This window comes from Labeo rohita, chromosome 10, assembly GCF_022985175.1.
Source record: "Labeo rohita strain BAU-BD-2019 chromosome 10, IGBB_LRoh.1.0, whole genome shotgun sequence".
NCBI lineage: Eukaryota > Metazoa > Chordata > Actinopteri > Cypriniformes > Cyprinidae > Labeo > Labeo rohita.
In genome coordinates, this window is record NC_066878.1 from 10,292,917 (window position 1) to 10,320,584 (window position 27,668).

At 38.5% G+C, this 27,668-nt stretch overlaps 2 protein-coding genes across 5 annotated transcripts in view; both read left to right on the plus strand.

Moving 5' to 3' along the window:
• The window catches only part of tiam1a (TIAM Rac1 associated GEF 1a), an 88,009-nt gene extending 66,888 nt beyond the window's left edge, over positions 1 to 21,121 (plus strand). For all 3 annotated transcript variants that reach the window (XM_051121857.1, XM_051121858.1, XM_051121856.1), the window contains 13 exons: positions 524 to 651; positions 11,753 to 11,980; positions 12,103 to 12,171; positions 12,256 to 12,381; positions 12,486 to 12,594; positions 13,980 to 14,159; positions 15,334 to 15,452; positions 15,552 to 15,660; positions 16,031 to 16,089; positions 16,464 to 16,560; positions 16,900 to 16,987; positions 18,950 to 19,122; positions 19,383 to 21,121. In XM_051121857.1, coding sequence (XP_050977814.1) covers positions 524 to 651; positions 11,753 to 11,980; positions 12,103 to 12,171; positions 12,256 to 12,381; positions 12,486 to 12,594; positions 13,980 to 14,159; positions 15,334 to 15,452; positions 15,552 to 15,660; positions 16,031 to 16,089; positions 16,464 to 16,560; positions 16,900 to 16,987; positions 18,950 to 19,122; positions 19,383 to 19,903 — 2,006 coding nt within the window. In that variant the 3' untranslated portion in view covers positions 19,904 to 21,121. The remainder of the gene's footprint in view (positions 1 to 523; positions 652 to 11,752; positions 11,981 to 12,102; positions 12,172 to 12,255; positions 12,382 to 12,485; positions 12,595 to 13,979; positions 14,160 to 15,333; positions 15,453 to 15,551; positions 15,661 to 16,030; positions 16,090 to 16,463; positions 16,561 to 16,899; positions 16,988 to 18,949; positions 19,123 to 19,382) is intronic.
• Positions 21,122 to 24,612: 3,491 nt separating this feature from the next.
• The window catches only part of grik1a (glutamate receptor, ionotropic, kainate 1a), an 82,516-nt gene continuing 79,460 nt past the window's right edge, over positions 24,613 to 27,668 (plus strand). The window contains exons 1-2 of one of the 2 annotated variants that reach the window (XM_051121862.1): positions 24,613 to 24,872; positions 25,465 to 25,621. In XM_051121862.1, coding sequence (XP_050977819.1) covers positions 25,608 to 25,621 — 14 coding nt within the window. In that variant the 5' untranslated portion in view covers positions 24,613 to 24,872; positions 25,465 to 25,607. The remainder of the gene's footprint in view (positions 24,873 to 25,464; positions 25,622 to 27,668) is intronic. The other variant, XM_051121863.1, reaches the window with a different exon arrangement.

The following is a 27,668-nucleotide window of genomic DNA, read 5'->3' on the forward strand; positions in this document are numbered from 1 at the left end:
TATTATATTATATTATATTATATTATTTTTTTATATTAATTATTACAAAATATTTTTGTGGAAACAGCAATACTTTTTTAGTATTTACTACTTTTTACTAGTATTTATTTTTTAGTACTTATATTTTAGTATTACTTTTTAGAAATCTTTGATCAGTAGAAAGTTCAAAAGAACAGCATTTGTTTAAAATGGAAGTGATTTGTTATATTTTTTTATTAATAAAATATTATAAATTTAGAATTTATTATAATTATTTTATATTAATAATTAAACTATTTTTGTGGAAACTGTGATACTTTTTTTTTCAGGAAACTTTGATCAATAGAAAGTTTGAAAGAACAGCATTTATTTAAAATCAAAGTATTTTTTTTTTTATTAATAAAATATTATAAATTCAGAATTCTTTTTAAAATTTTTTTTTTTTTTTTTAAGTTCAGCCAACAGTACTCAGTCTGTGACAGGTTATCTCTCATACAGTCCTGTAGCTCATCTAGTCCCTGTCTGTCTCCATTGCTCCCTCTAGAGGACATCCTGGATGAAGGTCTTGGCCTGGTGCTTCACAGCCCTGATGACACAGGCGACGACAGGGTAAACCTCATGGCTGAGAGCCCTGCTGACAGCCTGGAGGATGAAACAGACTCAGCACACAAGGTTAGAGACCACCTGCCATGAAGATTCATCAAAAAAATCTCTGCGTGAACTGCCAACAGTCTGTCTGGCTGAATTGTAATAGATTGAGCTTCTGTTTTTGATTCATAGAGCATAACATCCTAGTTTATTTTGTAGCTTTGTGGCCTCTGCTCTTGTCTGGGGTGGGTAAATACAGACTCTTTATTTTCTGATATGAAGGGTGTTGTGGGGTCAGGGGCTGACTGAAATCAGATGGCTGGTTAAGAGCTTTGTGTCATGTGATCTAAGTGACCTTTGATTTTAAGGCTGCGTTCAGAGACGGCAGCAGATGGGAAGACAGGTTGTCTTGCCTTGCGGTTCTTCACACTTACACACACTCATACACTCACACACCAAGTGGTAGTGATGACATAGTCTGCTTGATGAAGGTCAAGATCAGCGATGACTGTGTAACCACTTACACAAAGATGAATAAAATCTATCAACACAAGATTCTTGCGCTGGAAATCCTGGTTTAGTTTGGCCAGCCACAAACGTCTTTTGTTCTTCAGACAGTTTTTTTTTTTTGCACTCTTCTCCTTGATTTGTTATAACTTTTGGCGTACCACAGACTGCCAAATGTTTTTTTCTGGTCTGACCGATTAGTACAACCCAAAACATGACAATAATTGACCATTTTCAGCAGCAATAATCTGCAAAATATGCAAGTTTAGTTTGGTTCAGTAGCATTGTTTACATTCATTGCTTCCAATATGGCCAATTGATGATGCAAACACTACATTTCCTAAATATTTTGCACTATTTTAAACCTTTAAAAAACAATCTTCAAACTTTCAGTTTATTTCCAGGTTTAAATTGTATTTTGAATCCCAGGTTTTCAATGGGGTCTCAGACGTTTTGGACACAATGCAACTCCCGCTCCACACCGCAGTGTTTTTCTTAGTGTAAATGTTGTAAAGTCAGTCTCAGGATTGATTTGTCTCTTTCATGACAGTCCACACTTACTTTCTTCCCTTCTATAGCCTGTGTTCGCTCTCTGCTGAGAGAGAGTAAACTGTTTACTGACCTGATGTCTGGCCTCCTTTTTTTTGTCCTTTTTTGTTTGTCTTTGTATGCTTTCTCTCTGTCTCTCTCTTTCTCTCCGTGCCCTTGTCTGTCACACCGACACTGCCAGCCGGCCACAGTCTCTTTGGCCTGTTCTCTAGAACACCATCTGTTGCAGAAACACATTTAGCCCTAATAATTCACTCACAAAACACCACATTCTGTCAGAGTGTGCGTGCGTGTTTGTCTTGTCCCGTTCCCTACTGTCCCGTCCATGTGTCATGTCGCTGAATGAGTTGGTAGGACATAAATATTGTGCTGGTAAGTGACATTGACATGTGAAGTCACATAACCCGGCATGTACATATGCTCTTTTTGGACACTGTCAAACCGGGGCACTGTTTCTTGCTTCCTGATTGAATGAGCCGATTCCATGTAGAGCAGAGGTTCTCAACTCTGGCCCTCGAAGTCCACTTTTCTGTAGTGTTTCAACCAACCTTAAACTCACCTGCCTGTAACTTTCTAGTGCGTAGGTCTTCAACTCTGCTCCTAGGGGTCCACTGTCCTGCAGAGTTCAGCTTTAACTCTGGTCAAGGTTTTCAGGATCACTTGAAAAGTCAAAGCCCAGGTGTGCTGATGCAGCTTGGAAATAAACTTTGCAGGACAGTGGGTCCCCAGAAGCAGGGTTGCAACTTAGTAGATGACCTTGATTAGCTTGTTCAAGTGTGTTTGGTTCGGGTTGGAGCCAAACTCTGCAGGAGAGTGGATTTCAAGGGCCAGAGTTGAGAACCCCTGTGTGACTCTGGGCCTTTTCTTTTGATGTAAATCAAAAACATACAGCACAACCAGTGTAGCCTGATTTCTGAATGAACCACTCTTAAAAGGCATTTCTTTAAAGTGAATCAAATATATAGTGCGGCTAGTCCAAATCCTGAACTTATCTTGAACTTATCATGAACTTAAATTACTTTAAGTCATTTCTATAAATGTGAATCAAACCATACAGTGCATCAGTACAGTCTGATTCCTGAACTAATGCCATTTTTAACTTGCGTGAGAACATTTATCTAAATCAGCAGCTATTATGTAAGGGATAATGTACATCCAGCCGGTTGCCTGACAGGCTTATCAGCAGCCCGACATGAAGAAGGCGGCTGTTGTATAAGATTGAAGGGCTTTATTCTGCGATAGCAACTGGCTGGATGTACATTATCCTGCTTGTTACACGGCTACTTGCCACAAAAGTAAATAATTAAACCTACAAAATTGATCGGAGTTGAATTATTTGAAAACAAGCTTCCATGAAGAAAAGGTAGCGTCAAGTTCAAACTAGACGGATGTGGGAGACGGTGCATACCACAACATTTCACCATATAAATAACTATGGTGATAAAAGATTGTTTGACAGACAATCTTTTTTGACAAGATGTTCAACATGTTGAATCGGGCAAACTCACGCCAGCGTTAGCCCAATGAGAGCCGACGTGTGGAACACACCAAACAGCATAGCCCGACAGATGCGGCCCGACATTGACCAACAACAGATCACTGGCTTGCTGTGTCCCGGCCTTTAAAGTGAATCAAACATACAATGCAACTACTCCAAATACTGAACTTATCCCGAACTTGAATGACTTTTGTAAGTCTGTTCTATGTGAATCATATACAGTGTTTTCAGTACAGTCTGATTCCTGAACTAATGCTTTTTAACTGCTTTTTTAAACCATTATAGCCTGATTTTAAAACAAACTGTTCTTATGAGCCAGTTCTTTAAAGTGAATCAAACATACACTGCAACTAGTCCAAATCCCGAACTTATCCCAAAGATATCCCAAACTTGAATCACTCAAGGCTTTTCTATAAACGTGAATCAAACCATACAGTGCTGTCAGTACAGTCTGATTTCTGAACTAATGCCTTTTTAACTTTTTTTTTTTTTTTTTTTTTTTTTTTAACCATTATAGCCTGATTCTAAAACAAACTGTTCTTATGAGCCAGTTCTTTAGAGTGAATCAAACATACAGTGCAACTAGTCTAAATCCCGAACTTATCCAGAACTTGAATCATTTTTATAAGTCTTTTCTATAAATGTGACTCAAACCATACAGTGCTATCAGTACAGTCTGATTCCTGGACTAATGTCTTTAACTGTTTTTTTTTTTTTTTTTAACCAACTACACTGTAAAAAACAATTTATTGAGTCAACATAAAATAATTTGTTACCCGGCTGCCTTAATGTTAAGTTAAGTCAACTCAAAAAAAAAGTTTATTCAGCTTAAAATGTTAAGTTGTACTAAGTGACAACTTAGATATTTGAGTTGATTCAACTTAAAAATTTTAAGGCAGCTGGGTTACTTACCCAGCTTTTAAGTTTAACAAACACAAATATCTAAGTTGTCACTTAGTACAACTTAACATTTCAAGTTGACTAAACTTATTTGAGTTGAGTGAACCTAAAATTTTAAGGCAGCAGGGTAACAAATTATTTTAAGCTGACTCAACAAATTGTGTTTTTTGTTTTTTACAGTGTACTTTTAAGAGCCAGTTCTTTAAAGTGACTCAAACAGACAGTGCAGCTAAATCTTGAACTTATCCCAAACTTATCCCGAACTTGAATGACTTTTAAACCGGTTCTGTAAATGTGAATCAAACCACACAGTGCTGTCAGTACAGTCTGATTTAACTGATTTAACCTTTTTAACTTCGGGACGTGGCACTCATTCATTCAACGGTTGACAGGAGTGACAGGCAAATAAAGCCTCGTGAAGCACCGAGACTTTCCTCTGACTGTTTCGGAAAAAAGATTCAAAGCTTTCAGAGTTCCGAAAACAGTGCCATCTGGTGGTTAGTAAAAAAACAAAACAACCAAAAGCCTGTGAAGCTCCGTTGGAAGAAGCATTCAGCACAATTTCCATAGGTCGACTCGTTATATGCACAAATAAAAGCTAACCGTGAGTGTGTTTCTTTGTTGAATTTCTGACTCTGATAAATTAATTTACCCATTGAACAGTGCCATTAAATGCCAGTACGAATATCAATATGATGTAGAAGAATAGTGTACACGTATATTAATTGCGTATGGCAAATATTTAATTTTCCTGAAATAAATGTATTCTTCATATTACTTGTTTGTCTGGGTATTTAAACAAGTAATTACTAAAAAAAAAGTCATTTAAAAAATTATTTTAAAAGTTATTTTAAAATTGTAAATTTATTAAATATTTAAGGCCATATAATTGGATTGCATTTGTGTGTGTACACGTCTTTTGCAAGAATCAAGTTTTCTTGAAATTATCATCATTAGATGCTCCTTAAAAATAACCCTACAAAGGAAAATAGAATTAGATTTTATTGCCCCTTAGGCTCTCAGTAAAACAAAATTGGGCTTCATTCGACCAAATTTAAACACTTTTCTTATGTTTAGTTTTAGAGTTCTCTCATGTACTGTACTGTCTGTACTGTACTATCTATTGTTCTGTCAGAAATGTGTATTGTATGTGGTTTTGACACAATGACAGTCAGCGAGAAGCTGATTCAGCTGGGCATAATTTATGAGATTCGCATTCTCTCATTCTCTCTTCCCATATTAATCACACGGCTGGTTATCGTTATTATCTCACGTCACTTATGTTTTCTTTTCTTGCTTTGAGACGAGGGAGAAAGAGAGAGGGGGACATCTTCTTTAATTAGCCCTGCATTCTAATTGCTTGATTATGCACATCGATTTGAATCGCTTAACGCTGATAAATTATGGAGAAACCCGCCGGAGGAAACAGACAACCTAGAAGACAAAGGACAGGAGGACTTCATTATTTTTTTCCAAGCTTGATAATGACTGCATATATCTCGTGGAGGGTGGTGCAACATCCTGCTAAACCCAAAAACTACTTCCCCTGCCAGTCTCTCCAGACTTATTTACAATTCGAGTTCAACCATCCAAGCAGTTCTGCCCTCGAGTTATCACTCTGGAGAGAAATACGAATGCATGTTCATGGATTTGGGCTGTTAACTGTCTAAATATTGACTTTTCACATCAGCCTGGCTTAGCTCTGTGTGTGTGTGGAGAAAGAAAAGGGAGGTTTGCACTACAGGATTCTTTTAATCGTGATTGGTTTGAGGATGCACATGATGTGGAGCTTTATGCTTGTTAGAACATGCATCTCATGAAGTCTCCCAAGAAATTTATGGATTTGCATGCTTTTCTAGCCGTAAATGCTCAGAGGTGCTGCAAAGCCGTTAAGCTAGTGTCTAAGGTGATTTTTGAGAAAAAGACGAAGAAAAAGGAGTTTCTAGACCTTGGCATGCAAACCAGTGCTGTTCTGCCATTTAAGCAGTTCTGTAGCCCATGAGCTTTAATAGCATGCTTGTTAAACATGTAAAATATTTAACCTTCTTTTAAGTTTCAAGGTTAAAATTTAAACGCAAAGATGTTTAAATGTCCATGGATGCATTTCCAGACGGTTTTGAAAGTGAAAGGCCCTTTAATTTGTGCAGTTGCAAAGTCGGTTTTAGAGCCTGATAAGGACATTTCATTGCTGTCCAGGGAAGGAAATGTTCCTCTTCCTGTGTTCTATGAGTATATGCACTGATAAGATGAGTTAACAAGCCTTTATAGGCTCCTGTCAAGTATTGGACACTGGGTCTGCTTTTGGCTTAAAGATGGATATTAGCTACTATAATGGACGAAGAAGGTTGAATAGGTTAAGGTTTGATTGTAGTTTAGCATTTTAGCAATTTAAAAAAAAAAGTATTTATTTATTTGGAATACATCAGAACACAACATTTTATTTTATTTTATTATTTAATAAATAAAAGCCATTTCATAATGACACGGAACATAGAAATTTGAGTGCTTGAGTGAGCAGTGTTGACTAAAATGATTATAAATAGACTAAAATTAATTAAATGGTTGATGGAAAACCTAATATTTAAACTAAAACTTAAATTAAAACCAAAATTAAAATTAAACAAAAGAAATGTTGCCTTTAGAAACTAACGGAATCATAATCAAATTACTACAAAAGAAAGGGGAGTAATTTAGGGCTTGTTGCAAGCAAGACTCAAACCTCTATTACCTATATAAGCACCTCAGCCTCGCCTATCAAAAACCTGTGCACTAACCACTGCACTGTAGTTTAGACAAAACCCTCTATGTCTAAGGTCATTACTTTCCACACTTTCATCATAACAAAGACAAACATTGTGCCACACCTGTCGTCTTTGTTCTCGGCATGTTTTCACCTGAGAGCTGTGCTTTTCCCAGCTGTGGTATGATGTGATCCTTCTGGCTGTCCCAGCGTCCCCCCTCCTCTTCTGTCCTCTTCATCCTGTTGCCGACAAGATTATTGTTATTATTTTCTCTCTCTCTCTCTCTCTCTCTCTTGTTCTCTCCCTCTCTCTGTGTGTTTACTGTACCACCACAGCTGTCAGAGCCCCATTCCATCCATCCGCCTAGAAACCAGCTCAGACAAGCAGAAGCGTAGGGAGAAATTCTAGGAAAGGAGGGAGGAGGCTGTGTGGACAGGGAAGCTATCGTGGAATGTAGAGTTCGAAGACGCACTCGGCGTATCTCTTTCTGGTCGGAGTAGCTCCGTTCTTGCTCTCACGGTCTGGTAGTGACCCGTTTTGGTGTAAAGATAAGCTGGAGGTGGAGGTGCTTCCTGTGGTTTATTAGGGGTCGCATTGGTGTGACATCTGTGACCTCTGAGGGGCAGAATGTCTGTGCTGTGGAGACACAGGAGCTCCAAACGCTCCTCAGAGTCCATCTATGACATGCTGCAATTGGTGAGCCTGAGTGTGTTTTCTTTTATGTGTGATACTTAATCAGCATTACATAACAGTTCATAGGCTCTGTTTTATAACACTGTCTGTCAGATTTAGTGGCTTAGTATGTTGTGCAGATGTATAGTGTGTGTGTATATAGGATAAATACAACTTAAGTTCTATGATGATGGCAAATATGCCTTAAAATGATGACTTGACCCTCAATTTGTAAGAAAACAAAGTAGCAGTAACAAACTTTTAATAGTACAGTTTTAATAGTACAACTGTAGTACGTACATTGCATGTGTTAGGACGGGACTGGCGTGATGAACCAATCTGCTCAAACTAAAATTGTATCTAGTCTTTCGATTAATGTTATTACTTATTGTTAAGTTATTTCCAGGTACTTTACTTGGTTTTTGATGTAACTTTAGTGATGTAACTATCCATAAAGTAACACTGTTTACGCAGCAGATTCCACCCATTGTAATTACGTCAGTAGTGTATAAAGAGAAATTCATCCACCTAGAAAAGTAGTTCCCTCTCCACCCCCTATATAGTGTGCATTGTTACTGGAAAAAAAATTATTTTAGTCTCCTAGGAGAAATATAAGATCCATATTTATGCTATTAAACTTGCTGGAACACTTGCCCCATAGACTTCTATTGTAAGTGCATTAAGGTTCTGTCAAATGTAAAAACATTTTTGCAGACGAAATTTAGTAGTTTCAATAATAATCCATGTGAACTAAAATTTTAAGTGAGTGGGAAAAGTTCCCTTTGCATTTTTTCACAATGGTTTCAAGCTGGTCAAGTGAATTCGCTTTGTTGACCAACATAAAAGCTGCTTGGATTCAGAATGACTTCTTACCAAAATTTTGCTAGTGTGACGTTACATCAGCAGAACTTATCCTAAAATTCATCAGCCTTGAAAAGTAGTCCCTCTTACACCTTGCCTACAAGGGACGTAAGCGACGAGATGTGACTAAAGACAATAACACTTCTTATAAACAGTAGCTGGGTTTCCATACAAAGTCCCGAATTTAACCTATGCACAAAACTTGAATATTGCATATAACATTCACGAATAATACTTTCCATTTGGGCTGCCCTCAACTAAAAACCTTTCTGGTCGACTAGTAGGTCAGTTTAAGGAATTAGTCAACTAATTGCACGTTTATTAATAAACCATTTAAATCATAAGCCTTTATTTACCTACATAGTCTAATAAGCACTCAATTGTGCACACAAAGCTTACCACAGCACACCAGCAGAAGTAATAAAATGAATATATTGGGGAAAAACTGTACAGGCTGCAATAACTTAAAAATAATTTATTGATAAACTAGTGTTTTTGTTTTCGCTTAAGAGATGAAGTCGGCGACACTGACTTGTCATCTCCGCAGTAGTGATGTGCCTGTATGCATGTTTCATACATATTACTTAATCTGAGAATATTTGTTTTCTATTTGAATTGGTTCATTTAAAAGCAGACATTTCGATCTCTATACATTTTTTTTTTTTTTTTTTTTTTTTTCTTCCAAGTTCAAAGACAGACGTCAGAAAGCACATCTTGTTTGCTTTCATCATTTTAAAAAAGTGCAATGTTTTGTCATTATTGTGAAGGCACCCAAATAAACAGTCTTTACAGATTCAAAAGATGTATTACTTTTATCTGTTTGACCAAAATGACGGAGTATTTTAAGTGCAAGCTACTGCACCGGCGCCGCCATCTGTCTTGAAGCAAACATGCAATGGTTAAGCTTCCACACCCCGCACAAACACTTCAATAGCGCACATTTATCTAGGTTAACATTAGAATTAGATTGAGCAAGTACTTGCATATTTCAGATGATAAGCCGTATTTGAAGTCGATGAATGACAGGTGAGCATTTGGATGTCCTGCCTGATGTACTGTATTACCACAGACCAGCCGTTAATGATCTGTCCATCACGGACTGCGTGACTTTGCTACTTCACCACTTCCGGGGGTTTTTTTTTTTTATTTATTTATTTTTTTGTTCTGCGACTATAGCGACTAATAACATTTTGCCTCTTATCGTTGAGTACCAGTAGGGGCAGCCCTAGTTTCCAGGTTGCCAGGTTTTTTACAACAAAACCTGTCCAATTGCTTGCTACTCAAAACTAGCCCAATCGTATTTTGAGGGGTCTCCTAGTAATATTGTGTTACGGAGGGTAAAATACATGTTTTTTTGGCACGGTTCCCCTGGTAAAATTTGCATTCCAGGGGCTAAATATCATGTTATTGGGGTCACTTCAACCTGTGGACATGGAAAAAGTGTTAAAGTAACACTTGGCAACGCTGGTCTCCATCTTACAAGTCAAAGAGAACAAAATCGTCACCTAAGAAAAGTAGAAGAAGCCTCTGAATATAACAAGTTTCAGACAATAAATTAATTGTGGCTCAGAGCAAAGCAGACGAAACAATAAATGCGGTCATTGCTTTTGGAGGTGGATGTGTGTTGTTTGAGAATGCAGGCAGTTATACATAAGTACTTTGACGGCAGACTTTGCTCAGGCATTTCAGAATGACCGTAACATTTCAGATGCTTTGCAATGAGTCTGCATGTGCAAAGTCACATGATCTTTTTTTTTGATGCGCAGAGAAACTTATTTGCAAAATGTGTTTTCATCTCCCATTGTTCACATGAACCCTTTTTCACACAAGTCAAAAACTACAAGTAAGCGTAAAAGCTTTTTTGCAAATTAAGGGATTTTCTTTTGAAATTTGGTGTTTCATTTCTGCGCATAAATACAGAATGGTGGAAACATAGCTAGTGATTCTGTCCACAGTGAATCTGGCACAATGCAAACAATAAATCTCTGCCAGTAAACTGATGCCTCGTTCAATTTATGACTTTCTGACATGCAAATGATTTGCAACAGACGCTTTCCAGTGTAGGCATACTTTAGCTGTTGCAACACAAGTGATGGCGACCATGTCCAGCGCAGATCGGTGTTCGATCACTTCCCATTGCAATTTCCCATTATTTACATTATGAGATTCACGTTTCTCCTTGTAAACCTGCTGGAATGCACCCCTCATAGACTTATATTGTGTGGTCACCTTTACAGCTGTGTGCAAATCCAGTCATTTCATTGCGAATCCACACAGTCATTAGTGCAAAACTTATCAGTGTGTGTAGATTTCGCAATGGGTTCAAGTTTGTGACGCAATTTAATACGTTGAACAACAGGAAGCTGCTTGTTTTAAACCTGCTGGAACACTTGCCCATGTGTACACTGTACATTTTGTTTTTTTGGTTTTATTTTACAGAACAAGGAAAAAGTCCTCATTTTTGTCCATAGCATGCCACAGATGTTTTCGATAAAGCTTAAGTTGTATTTAACCCGGAAAAAAAGCAGTAGAGCTTATTACATTTATCTCCCTACATCGCACCACCTCTCTCCAGGCTGTCCAGGCTGGTTAAGGCATGCTGGTGTGTACGGGCTTTTTGTCAGTCCGTCACTATGTGTTTATCAGTGAGGAATTCATGCTGCTGGAAGCCCCATCTGTCCTCTGTTCCTCCTGTCTGTGTGAATCTGTTCCACTTCTTCCTGAACACTATCCTGGGCTTGAGCTCTTGCTGTAGTGCTGTCACATACTGAAGTTGAAGATCTTTGGATTGAAATCTGTTGATGATAAAGTGGATGATAATTGCTTCCTTCAGGTATTTGGAAGGTAGATAATGCATATGATTGTGTATTGTGTAATGTTTGTCAGCGATATAAAAAAAAAATGCATTGCATTCAGTTAGTACGCAGTAAGGGGAGGAAATTTTTAGATGTAATTATTGTGAGTACCGATGTGCGTTTGTGAAAAACAAGGGTGCTTTGAATGGTGGGAAGCCGAAGTAATCTTAGCTAAGGGCTGGGTGTACTCTCTGAAAACTTGTTGACATTTTCCTAGATGGAAAATCCACCCAGTACCAGATTTTCCAAGGAGACAAACTGTTCTCTGGTGTACTAAATTACACCAGAGTCCTTTCAGAGGTCTGACATAGAGCGTCTTAAAGTTATTTATCGCACAGACGCTTGTAATTACACTTCAGCCAACCATTCATAAGGCATGATGTGCCTTGTCTTTGGAGTTCAGCCAGAAACATCGCTGAATGTGTGTGTTTGGAGCAGGAAATGCATCTTTCAGAATCTAAAATGCTCTGAATACCGGTGTGGGTGTGTACCTGTTGCTGGTGAACATTTTAGAGGCATGTGGGTTTGCTTTTTAATCTGTTCAGATTTCAAGTCATGCAGTGTATTGCAGCCTTCGATTGACATTTTGATTCTCTCCACAGAGTACAGAGCAGGTGACTGCTTTCTGCCGTAACCTTCATGATATGAATTCCACCGACGGTCCCGTTTCCTGTTCCTCGTCTTCCTCCACATCTTCCTCCTCTTCATCCTGTGTGCCCAGTCCCATCACACCCCTTCCTGTTCTCTTCACCCCTCGTCAGCTCTCCGATGCTGATAAACTGCGTAAGGTCATCAGTGAGCTGGTGGACACTGAGAGGACCTATGTTAAGGTCAGTATCTGCTGTGCTTTCAAAGCATGTTTTGATTTTAACATTTGAGATTTGATCCTGATAAATGTGCTGCAACTTCAAATATAAACATGACATGAACGAGTCTTTGACTCTGTCTACAGGACCTGAACATTTTAATAGAGCGCTACCTGAACCCCCTGCAGAAGGAGAGCTTCCTTTCACAGGATGAGGTGAGGCACAGTATCACCTCTTATTATTACTTCTCAAAATATTATTGATAAATAGGATTTAAGCATCTCTTTTTACACTCCTAGCTGGATGTGCTTTTTGGAAACTTGGCGGAGATGGTGGAATTCCAAGTGGAGTTTCTGAAAACTCTGGAAGATGGAACCAGATTGGTTCCAGATTTAGACAAACTGGAGAGGGTGGATCAATTCAAGGTGCAGATATATTAGTCAAAATGTATTACGTGATTTTGGATCATCGGAGTAATTTAATGATGAATCTTTTGGTGTTTTCTAAATCATTGTTTTCTAACTTCCAGAAAGTTCTGTTTTCTCTTGGTGGATCCTTCCTCTACTATGCGGACCGTTTTAAGATCTACAGTGCATTTTGTGCCAGCCACACAAAGGTCCCAAAGGTCCTTACCAAAGGTAACGCCATTAGCACATTTAGGACTGTTTTAAAGCGCAAGAGTGCCTTTGGTTCCTCAAGGTATCTTGTTTCATTGCCATGTTCAATGAAGTTTAAATGCTTGAATGCTTTAAGTTCTTGTTCTGAAGTCCTACCACCTGCTGAAGGCCAGTTTTCAGTTTATTCAATGCTAGAAGGGTGTTTTACTCTCTTACAAGCAAATTATGTAGCCCAAAGCATTTTTACTGAAGAATGAACTTTTTAAGGGTCTGCTGCAAAAAAATTGGTATTTCCCAAGGCAACAAAGTTCTTTTGCTGATGTATGTGAATGTAGATGTTTCCTGTGGGAAGAGTGAATCAAGTTTTAACTTGACTGACTGATATTCTTCTGGTTAAATGTGTTGGAATAAACACTTCCTGAAATGTGAGGCTAACATTCTGGCAAGTGAGAAAGTTAAGTTGTTGATTTACTCAAAAGTGGAGGTCTTTATTTACTTTCCCCCATGTGAAGAAATTAAGGTTTTTGAGGAAAACATTCCAGGATTTTTCTCCATATAGTGGACTTGGTGGTGGCCAACAAGTTGAATGTCCAAATTGCAGTTTCAATGCAGCTTCAAAGGACTCTACACAATCCCAGCCAAGGAATAAAAGTCCTATCTAGCAAAACTATTGGTCATTTAAAAAAAAAATAAAAATAAAAATAAAAAAACACAAAAACAAAGTTGTCATGCAGTAGCTCAATGTAACAGATTATGTAGTGATGTTGGAAAGGTCACACATGACGTAGGCAGAAGTACAACCCGGTGTTTACAAAGCAACCATGCAAACACCCCTTTACAAAAAAGGTAAAAACAACGTCGGACAATTTTGGTCTTGAAGGAAAAAATGAAGTAGACTTGCCCTACCCTACCCTAGCTTCGCCTTAATTGAAGCACACAGATGAGGAACTAACCATGCACAGCTGGTGCAAGATGAACATTTATGGTTAAAAAGTATATAAATTTTTATTTTCACAAGAAAATGACCGATCGTTTCGCTAGATAAGATCCTTATTCCTCGGTTGGGATTGTGTAGAGCCCTTTGAAGCTACACTGAAATTGCAATTTGGACCTTCAAACCTGTTGGATCCCATTGACGTCCCCTATATGGAGAACAATCCTGGAATGTTTTCCTCAAAAACTTATTCTATTCGACTGAAGCAAAGAAAGACATGAACATCTTTGATAGCATTAGGGTGAGTGAATAATCAGGAAATGTTTATTCTGGAATTCTGGAAGTGAGCTGCTCCTTTAACACCACAGCTTGAGTATATTGGGTTTAGACCCCTGTCCATGTTAAAGTCTAGTTTCCAGATGCAACTGATCCTGTGCCATCCCATAATTTCTCCTCCACACTTTTGTTGCAGCTAAAACAGACCCGGAGTTCAAGGCATTCCTGGCTGAGAGGAACCCCAGGCAACAGCACTCCTCCACGCTGGAGTCCTACTTGATCAAACCCATTCAGAGAGTCTTAAAATACCCACTACTCCTGAGGGAGCTTCACTCTCTCACCGACCCTGACAGTGAGGAACATTACCATCTGGATGGTAAATATGGAGATTTAGATACTAATTGAGCATAATGTTAGACCATGGGTGGATCTGTTTGTAGTGTAATCACCTCCTCTGAGCTTCCAAGCAAGTTTTAAAGACTTTCAAAAAGATAACGTCATTGAAAACAGGATTTTGCTTGCTCTTTTGAAATTCGTTTACCCTTGCAGTTCACTCAGACTGTTTATCAATGCTTAGCCAGTGTAAACTATAGTAGTTTTATCTGCAAATGATTAGCCAATCAGTAGGGCTGCACGATTACTCAAATTAAAACTGAAATCACGATTTTTGCTTAGTGCACTTTATCAAATTGCATTTTAAAGGATTAGTTCACTTCAGCTGAAAAGAAATTAAGGTTTTTGAGGAAAACATTCCAAGATTTTTCCTCATATAGTAGACTTCAATGGTGGCCAACGGGCTGATTGTCCAAACTGCAGTTTCTATGCAGCTCTACACAATTCTAGCTGATGAATAAGGGTTTTATCTAGTGAATCGGTCATTTAACCATAAATGCTCATCTTGCACTAGCTCTGTGATGCGTTTTCAAGCATTACGTAATCATGTTGGAAAGGTCATGCACGGTTAGTACTTCATCTGTGTACTTTCGTTCAGAATGGTATGGTAGGGTGAAAAACTCCATCCCATTTTCTCCGACGACTTTGAAATCATCCAACATTGTTGTTTTGTAAAGGGCGTTTGACTTTCTTTGCACGTTCTCTTTGTAAACATTTGGCCGGTACTTCGGTCTGCGCCATGCGTGCGTGACTATGTAATGTTTAAGGTTGAGCTACTGCAAGACGAGCATTTGTGGTTAAAAAGTATATAAATTTAATTATATTCTTAGAAAATGCTCGTTTTGCTAGATAAGACCCGTATTGCTGGAGTGAAGCCTGTCAGCTGTGTTGATTTACACACGAGCAGCTCATGACCCCGTGTTTTTAGTGTCTCAAAGAGCCTTGGTTCATTTTGCAATTCCAAAAAGCTTTAAGCATTCTTGCTGTTTTCCTCCAAAATAAAAGCTTAATGTTTGAAAATGCAGCATATGTAATAAATGAACCAAATGTCAAATATGGCAAGAGAATCAGATTAGTTAAGTCCCAACTGTTGTAACGTCTAACTCTCTCTATATAGTCTTTAGTTGCAGTTAATTGAGTCCCTTATCTTTTTCTAGTCGCGATGAAAGCAATGAACAAAGTGGCCAGTCACATAAACGAGATGCAGAAGATTCACGAGGAGTATGGGGCCGTGTTTGACCAACTCATCAGCGAGCAGAGCTCTGACAAGAAAGAGGTACAATTCCAATAGTTTCTTTTAGGTCTTTGTGAGCTCTTGCAACAAATATTGTAATGCCACCAGACTTGGTTTTTCAACATTGTTTACTCATCCCAGGTTGCTGATCTGTCAATGGGTGACCTCTTATTGCATGACACGGTAGTCTGGATCAACCCACCCTCTTCTCTCATGAAGGGGAAGAGAGACCCAGAGCTGGCTGCGTTTGGTGAGTGTTTGTAAAATGCTTCCTCCAGAAATAGAATCCTGTTCTCTTATTCATTAACCTGTTCCCTACAGTAATGGTTCCCTGCATCAGTAAAGGCCAGATGTATCTTTGTCCTGTGGCTCTTAAGACATTAAAGTTGCATTTATACACAAGGATTTTTTTCCTCCCCCTCGGCTTAGACATTTTAGAAGAAGAAACTCTTCAGATGCTTTAAAAAATGGGTCAGCTTGTTATTGAAGTTAGCAGTATTTCACCAGGTCACGTTTTTACTGTGACTATTCTGAAAAGAGCCTCAAGCATCTCTATTGTGAATGTTTAGTGTTGTATGCTTTTATGTGTCTTAATGTTTTATTTCATTTTTTCCCCTCAGTTTTCAAAACGGCAGTTGTTTTTGTGTATAAAGACTGCTCCAAACACAAGAAAAAAATCGTAAGTGCTTTTTCCCTCTCTTCATTATTCATTAATAGAGATTTGACATAGGCTTTAAGTGCTCACAGACTAGCACTTTTAAGAGGTGTAGTTTTTGTTTTTTTATTGAACGGCACATTGAGTGTGAAACGAGGATGCCCTTCTCTTGTACTTGATTAATTTCTGCCATCTCTTCAGCTTATTTCATATGGCCAACAAAACTGTGACCACTGACTTTGAGACCTTTGACTTCTTTGTGATATTATACAACTGTAATGTGATGTAGAGAATATATCTCTCCCCTAACTTCCTGTTTTCATTGTGTCAGTTGGTTTATGCAATTAAAGATGTATTTTAAGTGTTCTTAATCTATTTTTGCTGTTATTTTGTCTCAGGGTGGATCTCACAGAGCATCAATCCTTGATGAGAGAGACCCTTTTCGTTTCAGACACATGATCTCTACAGACGCTCTCCAAGTTCGCAACCTACCTAGTAAGTATTGGTCAACTAGTCTCATTCTTTTCCCAGAGACCTATTGCTTTAGATTCACTTTGATAATGCAAGTAATGTATTTTACATCCCATGACACTTAAAGTTTGCTTTTGGCTCAGTGGAGCTTATTATGGGTTCAGGCCAGAATGTTGCTATTCCCTATTGATGGTTGGGGGTCAAAAGGTCATCCTACAGGAACTTTGGGTCTGCATTCTGGTTCACTGTCCCAGGATCTGTGTCTTCCATGAGGTTCATTAACCCAGTGCTGATCTCAGAGGTTTTGTACTTTACAGGGTTTCCCACAGTCCTTGTGTTAACCTGGCGTTTCTTTCATTTCAGATTCAGAGGGGTCTGCAATGTGTGAGATCGTTCACATGAGGTCAGAATCTGAAGGAAGACCCGAGAGGACCTTCCACATCTGCTGCAGGTAAGATGAGGTTCAGAATGCCACACATCTGACCTGAAAACTTAACGTATAGATCAAAGAGCATAATTACTCCTAGAATAAACTTAACTTTAACAATCTCTCTGGCTCTAGTCCTTTAACTAAAAAAGTGTTTTCCAAGAGACATAATGTTTTATTTTTGTCTAGATTGAGACAAGTGAATGAAATGAGAATTCTGTCATTACTTATCCTCATGTGGTTCCAAACCCATAAGACCTTCGTTCATCTTCGGAACACAAATTAAAATATTTTTGATGAAATCCAAGAGATTTCTGACCCTGCATAGCCAGCAGTGCAACTGACACGTTAAAGGCTCAGAAAGGTAGTAAGGACATTGTTAAAAGTCCATGTAACATCCGTGGTTCAAATGTAATGTTATAAAGCTACAAGAATACTTTTTGTGCTTTTACGCTTTCACTAAAGTAAACTATAGTTTTACGAAGTCCCGAACTGAATCAAATGATTCGCGATCCGTGCTATAAAGATTTGATCGAAACCAAAAGATTCACAAACATGCCCTAAAATTTAGACCTAAATCAAATGATTCACTATTCACACTCTGAAGTTCCAATCTAGAGCAAAAAATTTGCAAACCCGCTCTGAAGTTCTGATCTAAAGCAAAAGATTCGCAAAACCACTCTGAAGTTCTGATCTAAATCAAATGATTTGTGATTCACGCTCTAAGGTTCTGATCTACAGCAAAAAACCCACTTCGATGGACCGATCTAAATCAAACGATTTGCAATTCGCACCTTGAAGTTCCGATCTAAAGCAAAAGATTTGCGAACCCACACCGAATTCCCAATCAGAATCAAATGAATCACGATCCATGCTACGAAGATCCGACCTAAACCAAAAGATTCACGTATGCACCCTTAAGTTTCAATCTAAATCAAATGACTCACGATTCACGCTCCGAAGTTCCGATCTAAATCAAATGATGCACAATTTGCACGCCGAAGTTCCGATCTAAAGCAAAAGATTTGCAAACCCACTGCAAAGATCCGATCTGAATCAAATGATTCATGATTCGCGCTCCGAAGTTCTGATCTACAGCAAAATATTTGTGAAACTGCTGTGAAGTTCTGATCTAAATTAAATGATTTACAATCCGCATTTCGAAGTACCAATCTAAAGCAAAAGATCTGAATCAAATGATTTGCGATCCATGGTATGAAGATCCGATCTAAACCAAAAGATTCACAAATGCGCCCGTAAGTTTCAATCTAAAACAAATGATTCACGATTCACGCTCCTAAGTTCTGATCTACAGCAAATGATTTGCAATTCACACTCAGAGGTTTCGCGAGATTACCTGATTCTGTGTTTTGAAAAGCTCAGTTTCACCCATCACTACGTGCTCATTAAAATCGTTACAAGCAATGTTGAAATTCAAAAATGAATAGCTCTTTTAATTTGATCTGGTTTTTGCTAATGAATCGTTTGAAATGAATGAGTCACGAGTTTGAATCAGTCAGAGCAGTTCCAGCATTTTTCGCATCTTCAGCGATGTTTACGCAACACTGTCCGTACTACTACTTGCTTAGCTCGGGTTTTTTTTTTTTTTCCTGACATTAACTGAAATAAGTGAAAAAGGTATAAATTTTTTTTTTAACTGCGTGAAGATATTTGCTTACTGACAAAATTAAACACTCATTTAGATAGTCTTTCAAATATTCAGGCACTTTTCAAGTACCTCTTCAGAAATAATGCTTTTTTTCAAGGGTTTTCCAGGCCTTGAATTTCAAAAAGTCAAATTCAAGTACCTTAAGCACTTTGTTTTCAAAAATTTGTTTTCTGAAGATGAACGAAGGTCTTACGGGTTTAAAACGACATAAGGGTGACTAATAAATGACAGAATTGCCATTTTTGTGAACCACTGTTAAACAATATATTTCTAATGTTTCTCAGTAAAAAAAAATTGAATGTGCTTTTTCTTTTTAGCTCTCCAGAAAGTAAAAAAGACTTCTTGAAGACGGTTCATTCTATCCTGAGGGACAAACAACGGCGTCAGTTAATGAAGACTGAGAGTTTACCTCCAAATCAGCAGTACATTCCCTTTGGAGGGAAGCGGCTTTGTGCGCTAAAGGGTTCACGACCCACAATGAACAGAGCGGGTATGTTGGGGACGTCTGACACAAATTGAACATTGATTACTTTTTTCTGCAACACTTCCCTTCTCTCTGCTGCTCTCCTTATATGCCTGCTAACTCTCCCACTGAGTCGCTTTCCATCTTACTCTTGTTAACACGATTAATGCTGCAGTTTTGTTTTTTTGGCTTTAGGGCGAGCTGATTATTACGTAACATTTAAATCCTAATGTCCACCAATATTCAAGAAGAAAACTGTGTGATAAATTCTCCTCCTTCTCTTCCAGCTTCAGCCCCATCTCGAACCCTTGGTCGCCGGAAGCTGATCCGTAATCGTTTCACCATAGACACGAGTGTGGTTTTTGACGATGGCTCGTCCCAGGACCTTTCACCCATCACCCCGACCGAGCCCCCACTGTCTTCGCTCCAGAAACCCATCCAGCAGCCCATCCGAGACACGGACCGCTGGGTGGAGGATCAGTTTGACCTGCAGCACTACGAAAACCAGGACGACGTGAAGGAGACGGACATCCTCAGTGACGACGATGAGTACTGCCAATCTGTCCGGAGCCCTTCCTCTGATCCGAGTCTGGAGGAGTCTTTAGAGGCCCTTTCAGTGGAAGGAGACGAAGACAAAAGTCTCAATGGACTTTCGGATGACAAACCTCAGAAATCCCACGCCCCCCTGAAGCTGACCCTCCTGAGAAAGCAGTGCGCGGTGGAGGGTGTCGCTGCTGAGAGGGAATGTGAGGTTATTTGGGTTCGCAGGGACGATTTTAAAAACAGCTGCAACAGTGACATCTTCTGAGCGGAGAGGGAATGTGCGGGCTGGGATGTTTTGTTTTATAGACTCGTGCGAGAATAAGGCAGAAACCTACTGAGTCCAAGCCTTCACGGACACGATGCACTGACAATCCTACTGAAAGCCAGAACTGAAGAACTTGCACCATTAAAAAAAAAAAAAAAATATCAATGCAGACTTCCTGCCATTTAAGTCCGGAAATCACAAGGAACTTTTAAAGATGCCAACTGTACAGCCAGTGTATTTATAGAGGCTTCATACTGACAGAAAGGCAGCTACATTCAGTTCTTTCAGTTGATCTTGCTGTATTTTTGTTGTCGTTTTGTTTCAAACACAAGATCGTGGTCGATCTGTTCAGTTGTGCTTCGTATACTCCTTTTTATTCAGGGATTTGTGACTTGACGCTTCGTATAACCTCGCTAGTTCTTCGTAATGGCTATAAGCAGGTGATTTTTGTGAATGTGGCAACATTCCCTGAAAATGCCAAGAGTTAAGCTAGCTGTTCAATGCCATTCCTGTTACAATTCCAACAGTTCCTTGCTAGCTGTCTTTTGTTCATAGGTCACCAGCAACACAGTATTAACAATCACTGTTCACCAAACACATGCACACACAGAAATGATGTTCTACTTGAATACTGAAGAAAGAACTGCAATAATGTAATTCGCTTTTTAGTTTTTAGAAGTCAAACTACCCGTAATCCTCGCTCAGTGGGTTTTGGTATGCTTGTGAGCTCACCAGCCAGACATTTAGGTGCATAAATATAGGTATTTTAAATCAAAACACCCCTACAAAGTAATAAATGTAGCAGATTTGTCCTGTTCATACTGAATTTGTCTCGGTGAGAATAAGATTTTTGAAGAGTTTGGGTCTTTTTATGGTATTTTGTACTATGGGAAAGATAAAGACGCACATGTTACCCCCCTGCACGTGTATTTTAAGTATAAGAGATGCCCTTCCACGTGCAAAAACAATCACTGCACCTTCAGCCATGGATCCCCTAGTGGAACTGACTGTATTTAAGACAAAAGTGTAAAAACTCCTTGCTTTTACCCTCGGCCTTTTTAAAACTGTATGTTCATACTGTGGAAATAATTAACCTAAAATAAATTTTCCTAATTTATATTTGCAGTTTTATCCAAATAACTTTGTACGTGGTCTGTTCTTTGTCAACACGGCACCCGTTTGCTGTGTTTTAAATAAAGTTTGGTGTGATTTTTGAAACATGGTGGTTTGTTTTATTAAAAATAAGTTCAGCAGATTATCCCTGTGGTCCATACAGAAGGGCTCATCCCTATGCCCTAATCCATTCAAAGGGTTTACCATTCGGAGTGAGATCTTTGAAGGGTTGAAGGGTATAGGGGACCAAACAACTGTTTCTTTAAGTGCCCTTCTGAACATGCGTCTTCAAACAATCATCCCGTGACCACACGGAGGCGCTGTCATCATGGAAAGAATCAGCACAAAGGATCATAGGGGGCCGAAGTGTCCATCAGTTGTACGCTTCGAAATCCTTCATTTCAAAGGGCCCTTTGAAGTGGCCAGTTTTGAGCACTTCGGTTTGGAACGACCCTTCAATATAGCGGCCATGATTGTTTTCACTCTGAAGTGCCCTTCAGAGGGTGATGTATCCCTTTTGGAACGCACCGTATGACTCTGAACGATACAAAACAAACTGAAAATGCTTCTCATTTCATGTAATGGTAAGTGTTGTCCTGAAATCTTAAAGAAGTCCACTTCCAAAACAAAGGGTCTTATTTAGCGTAACGATCAGTTATTTTCATAAAAATAATACAATTTATATACTTTTTAAAGTCAAAAACGCAGTTTTTTTCCGGTTCATGACAGTTAGGGTATGTCGAAAAACTTCCATCTCATGTTCTCCCTCAACTTTAAAACCATCCTATCACTGTTTTACCTTTTTTGTTAAAGGTGTTTGATCTTCTTTGCATGTTGCAAAGGCTGTATCAGCACTTCTGCAGGGATGATTTTGAAATGATTTTTGAAGTTGAGGATAAAATACAATTGGAATTTTTCAACATACCCTAACTGTCTTGAACCAGAATACACGGAGTTCAGGCAGAGCAAGGCAAGACCAGTGTTTGAGATTAAAAAGTATTTAAATTGTATTTTTTTTAATGAAAATAACTGATCGTTTCGATAGATAAGACCCTTCTTCTTCGGCTGGGATCGTTTGAAGCCGCATTTAAACTACATTTTGGAAGTTCAAAATTGGGGCACCATAGCAGTCCATTATATGGAGAAAAATGTTAAATGTTTTCTTCAAAAAACATAATTTCTTTACAACTGAAGAAAGAAAAGACATAAACATCTTGGATGGCAAGGGGGTGAGTACATTATATGTGAATATTTGTTTTGGAAGTTGCCTTCAAGGTTCTTACACACTGAGTCTGCAATTCTTGTTTTGACAAATCCGAAAAAATGCATACGAAAATTTTGAAGTCCGAAATTTTCGCACTTTAAAAAAATAAATACGATCTCACATTGTGTCAATCACATTTACACACTGCCTCCGAAACGTTTGTCGTTAAAAGAACGGCTTGGGTTCAGTGTTCTGTTTTTTTTTTTTTTTTTTTTTTTTTTTTTTTTTGCATCTATAGTAATAATTTTAAGTAGTGATGGGAAGTTCGGATCATTTTACCGACTCGGTCAGCAAAATGAACGAAACTTTTTCGAGTCATTTCGTTCATTTTAGCAAAATATAATTAAAATGTTACGTTTTACTTCCCTAACACATCTACTGCTTACACAAACGTTGATCACACTACAAACAAGACAAAACTATAATGCTATAAGAAACAGAAAATATTAATTCATTGTTTACCTGGGTCTTTAGTCTATGATTCGCTCACCTCACCTCTTATCTGACAAGTTTTCGGGTTTGAGTCGTTCGTTCATCACCTGACAGCCCAATTAGCTAACCAACGCAGTCTGAGCCGGAAAGAGAATTGATTAGTTCATCTCTCGAGTCCTCGGGTTTGAGTCGTTCATTCATCACGTGACATCCCCGTAATGTTAACCTATGCAGCCTGAGCCGGAAAGAGAATTGATTAGTTCATCTCTCGAGTCTTCGGGTTTGAGTCGTTCGTTCATCACGTGACAGCCCCATAAGGTGAACGAACGACTCTAAAACAGTTGAACTAATTCCTGTACAGAACCTAATAGGATGTTGCGCATGCGCGACTGAACGAATCACTCCCCGAGACGACTCGTTCGTCCCGAGTCACATTAAAGATTCGTTCAAAATGAAAGAATCGTTCAAGAACGACCCATCACTAATTTTAAGAGGTGATTTGACCATTCTGAGCCACCGTGACGTTCCGTGCTTGACGAATTCTGACAAATTCTAAAAAACGCATACAAAAATTGGATTCCGAAAAATGGAGTCCGAAATGTTTGCATGTAAAAAAAAAATAAAGAAATAAAATGAAATAAATAACTACGACCTCACGTTGAGTCAGTCACGTTTACACTGCTACCGAAACTTTCGTTCGTCATAAAAAAATCGGATTAGGTTCAATTTTCTGCATTTTTCGCATCTGTAGCAATCATTTTGAGAGGTGTTTTCACTGTTCTGAGCCGCCGTGTTGTTTTGTGCGTGACGAATTTTGACGAATACGACAGATGCATACAAACATTTCAGACCTAGGCTTCATACTGACAGACGGGCAGCTTCATGGTCTTTCAGTTGAACTTATTGTATTTTTGTTGTTATTTTGTTTTAAACATAAGATTGTGGTCGATCTGTTCAGTTGTGCTTCATATCCTCCTTTTTATTCAGGGAATTATGACTTGACGATTCTCGCTAGATGTAAACAACACTGGTCCAGAAGCACTTCCTGTTTTTTTTTTTTTTTGTTTGTTTTTTATATTTTATTTTACATATACAAATACATCTTAAAGGTGCTAATGTAACATTTTCATCCAATCAAATGTTATGTTGGTTGTATTTTTTGTGATGTTTGTGTAAAGTTAAAAAAAAAAGAAACAGGAAGTGTATCGGGACCAGTATGTTTACATCTGACGAAATGGTCTATAACTAATTTTTCGTAATGGCTACACGCAGGTGATTTTGTGGAGCAGAGCCAAAGCCAATAGCAGACAAGCCTGCAACCTTTAGCCAAAAAAGCGTTAACGGCGAAATCTAACGCTTGGGGAATGGCTGTTTTTTTTTTTTTTGTTTGTTTGTTTGTTTGTTTGTTTGTTTTTTGGAATGGATGATAATGGAGGAGCTGAATAATCAGCCTTTTAGAGGAAACAGCTTATTTAATTAATCAACCACCTATTGGCTGATTTTCAACATGTTTTACACTAAACAATAGTCAAAAATTACTGACTTTTTGCGACAGATGGGGTTCAGCATACAGCACTTCCCATTCATTCCTATGGTATCCGTAAATGGTGAATGAGTGCAGCACAATTCTGAACCGATATTCAATGACATCAAGGCTGTAATGTGATTGGTTTTCAAGGCACACGTGATCCAAGTTGACCGTTACCCTTTCTCTAATAGTAATACCCTCTCATCTCCCAATAGTAAGAAAAGATTAACGGAAAATGTCGTGACAGTTAGGCTAGCTGTTTAAGGCAAAAAAAAAACAAACAAACAAAAAAAAACAACAACTTCTGATTTGTTTATTCAGTGCTGATACTACTACCTCATTGGTCCCTATCACTAAAATCCATCCCAACATCTAATCCTAATCCTCATAAGGAGAAACAATGGTAATTGTAATCTCACTCAGATTTTGACACCACATTGAAATGTTTCTAAAAAATGTCCTTGTCCTATCAAGTTTAACCTCAAGATGGCAGTGAAGCGCTACACCAACTACCTGAGGACAAACCGCCGCTTTTTCCCCTCATGAAAATGCATCCGTAATGACGTTCCCGAACACAAAATAGAAGGTCTACAATATCTTTTCTACATTTTCCACCCGCAGAAATGATACAAGTGAGTCATATTTAATGGGCACTCAACCAGTGCCAGCATTTCCTCCTCTCCAGTCCTCTCCTGCGGGTTGTTTTTGTCCTTGTATGAGGCAAAAGCGTTTTTAAGCAAAGTAGTTGCCATTAGTAGTTCCTGCTCTTGATACATTATCATATCAAGAACAGTTTGAATCATCAGCTGTTCTTTTTGTAGCATAATATGCTCAGGGTTTTAAAATTTCTTAGTTTCATATAATACCTACATTTAAACCCCCATTTGATGTAAATACAACAGTAGTTGTAGACATATATGTAGGACCCATATTAGTTTGATGTATAAAACAAGGTGTTTTCTCAACCTTATAGACATTTAATATGACTATTTATGATATTTACTATTATAGATTTTTTCATGTTCATATGGACTCATTTGGACCGCAATTTAAACCAAGTGTACTAGAACAATTTTTGTTCCGCTGTCAAGAAACCAATTTTGATTTAGAAAATGAACCACCATTAACCTTGTTTACTGTAAATACAACACTCATATCTACCATTAAAGGAAAAATAAATTGGATGTGCCATTTGCTAAAAAGCACATCACATTTCTATTTCAGGTAGCTGACAGACCATGAGAGCCTGAGGGAAGAATGTTACCAAAACAACAAACTAAGGGACAGTGTCTCGCATAATAACATCAATTTTGGAAATGTAAGCCTTTGAGAAACACTTCCTTATCAGTCCTGTTCTTGAAGAAATAATGTGTACCGTCAGGTAAGTACAGTAAGTTTTAAATGCCATTAATAAGCTAATATATTAAATGTGCTGAAATAGTATTGTTCTGACTGGGTAGTTGGACTTCCTGATCATTGAACTGCTTAGTTATGGGTTATGAAATGATTTGTGGTGGTCGATCTGCTTTATGGATTTTGATTTTTTTTCACCTCTTAAAGCATTTCTATTCTTTCCACACACTTCAGCTTGCTGACTAGTCAATTTTAATGAATAATAAATCATAAACGTGTCAATAGATGCACTCAGGTAAAAATGCGACCATGCATTATTTGAAATGCTCCAGGATTTACTTCTCTCCAACCAGCCACAGTTGATCATCAATATTAGCTTTGCCACTTGCAGACACCACCAACAGAGTGTTAAAAAGAGCTTTGAGAAGAAATCATGGATGAGCTGCTGAATCAAACACATGAAACATTCATCAGACTGAGGAGAAAAAGAATCCTGTGTGTTGATATACTAGCTTTGATTTGTGCTTTTTTCAGCTTTCTCTGTGTATCCGTGATCACAGGGTCACCGAGGTGGAAACTCACTGTACGCTCTGAATCATGGGCAGAATATAAAGGACTTTGGACTAAATGTTCTTTTAACCATGATGCCACTTCATTAACATGCAAAGCCTATTTAGATCCAGCCCCGTGGTCAGCTCGTTACTTTGTAACTCTCTCTTTGGTTCTGGCTGCGGCTGCATGGATCACTTCACTCATGAGCACTCAGTGCAGCCGTCCCGACAGTGCCAGGCGCTGCCTGATTGGAGCAGCCTGTTTGCACCTGCTCGCTTCACTCACCACTCTCATCCCTGTGTCCTGGACGGCACTCAGCATCTTCCATGCCGATCGTGGTCTGAGCTCCATTCGTTTCCACATGGGGGAGGATCTGTTTGTAGGCTGGCTGGCCTCATGTTTGCTATGGACAGCCGGGTTGTTGCAGTGCTGTTCTGGGCCCCTCGACAGGGCAGGAGAAGAAACAAGCATCGCTGAGACCTCCAGCCACAGTGGCATCAATTTGGACACACTGTTCAGCTCAGCCAGCCTAGACTCTCATGCAAATGCATGCTTTAGGGAATTGTAAAAATTGTTGAGTTGGTAACAATATGGATTGTCTTTTTAAATTCACTTATAAATAAGGAAAATAAAACTGAATGAATAATATGTGCTACAACTGACAACTTTGCATCATGTTAAAGGAATAGCTCATGCAAAAATGAAAATTCTGTCGTTAATTACTTCATGTTGTTCCAAAGCCGTAAGACCTTCATTCATCTTTGGAACACAAATTAAGGTATTTTTGACGAAATCCAAGAGTTTTCCAACACTCTAAAGACAGCAAGGTTCCTACCACAGTCAAGGCAAAGAAATGAAGTAAATAGTCCGTGTGTAGCATTATGAAGTACAAAGCATTCTTGTAGCTTCGTAAAATTACGGTTGAACCACTGATGTCACATGGACTATTTTAACAATATCCTCTACCTTTCTGGGCCTTGAACTCTGGCCCTTGCTGTTTATGCAGGGTTGGAAACCTGTCGGATTTAATCTAAAATATCTTAATTTGTGTTTGGAAGATGAACAAAGTCTTACGAGTTTGAAACAACATGAGGGTGAGTAATTAATGACAGAATTGTCATTTTGGGGTGAACTATCCCTTTAAGGTGTATGATTTAGTGAATAAATAACTTTTTTTTTGATCTCCTGCTTCTCCCTGTGCTGTTATAAGATGTATCCAACAGGTGGCGTTGTGTTCCACCATTTGGCAAAAACGAGTTTTTTAATTCACTGCGGTGTTGGTAGGTCCGATTAAATTTACCGAATCGGCTCGTTCCCATGAACATGACCGAATGCAGCCGAGTCATCACTTAAAAGTGTTTCAAAAATTATTAAGTTTGATTTTTGATAACTGCTGCTTTTCGCTGTATTTTATTATATTATATTTTATTATATTAACAATATGTATTGAGTCTTTCACAGTATTACTGCTAAACAAAGTTATGATTTGCAAAAGAGTTATCTACAAAGCGCTGCGAATCATT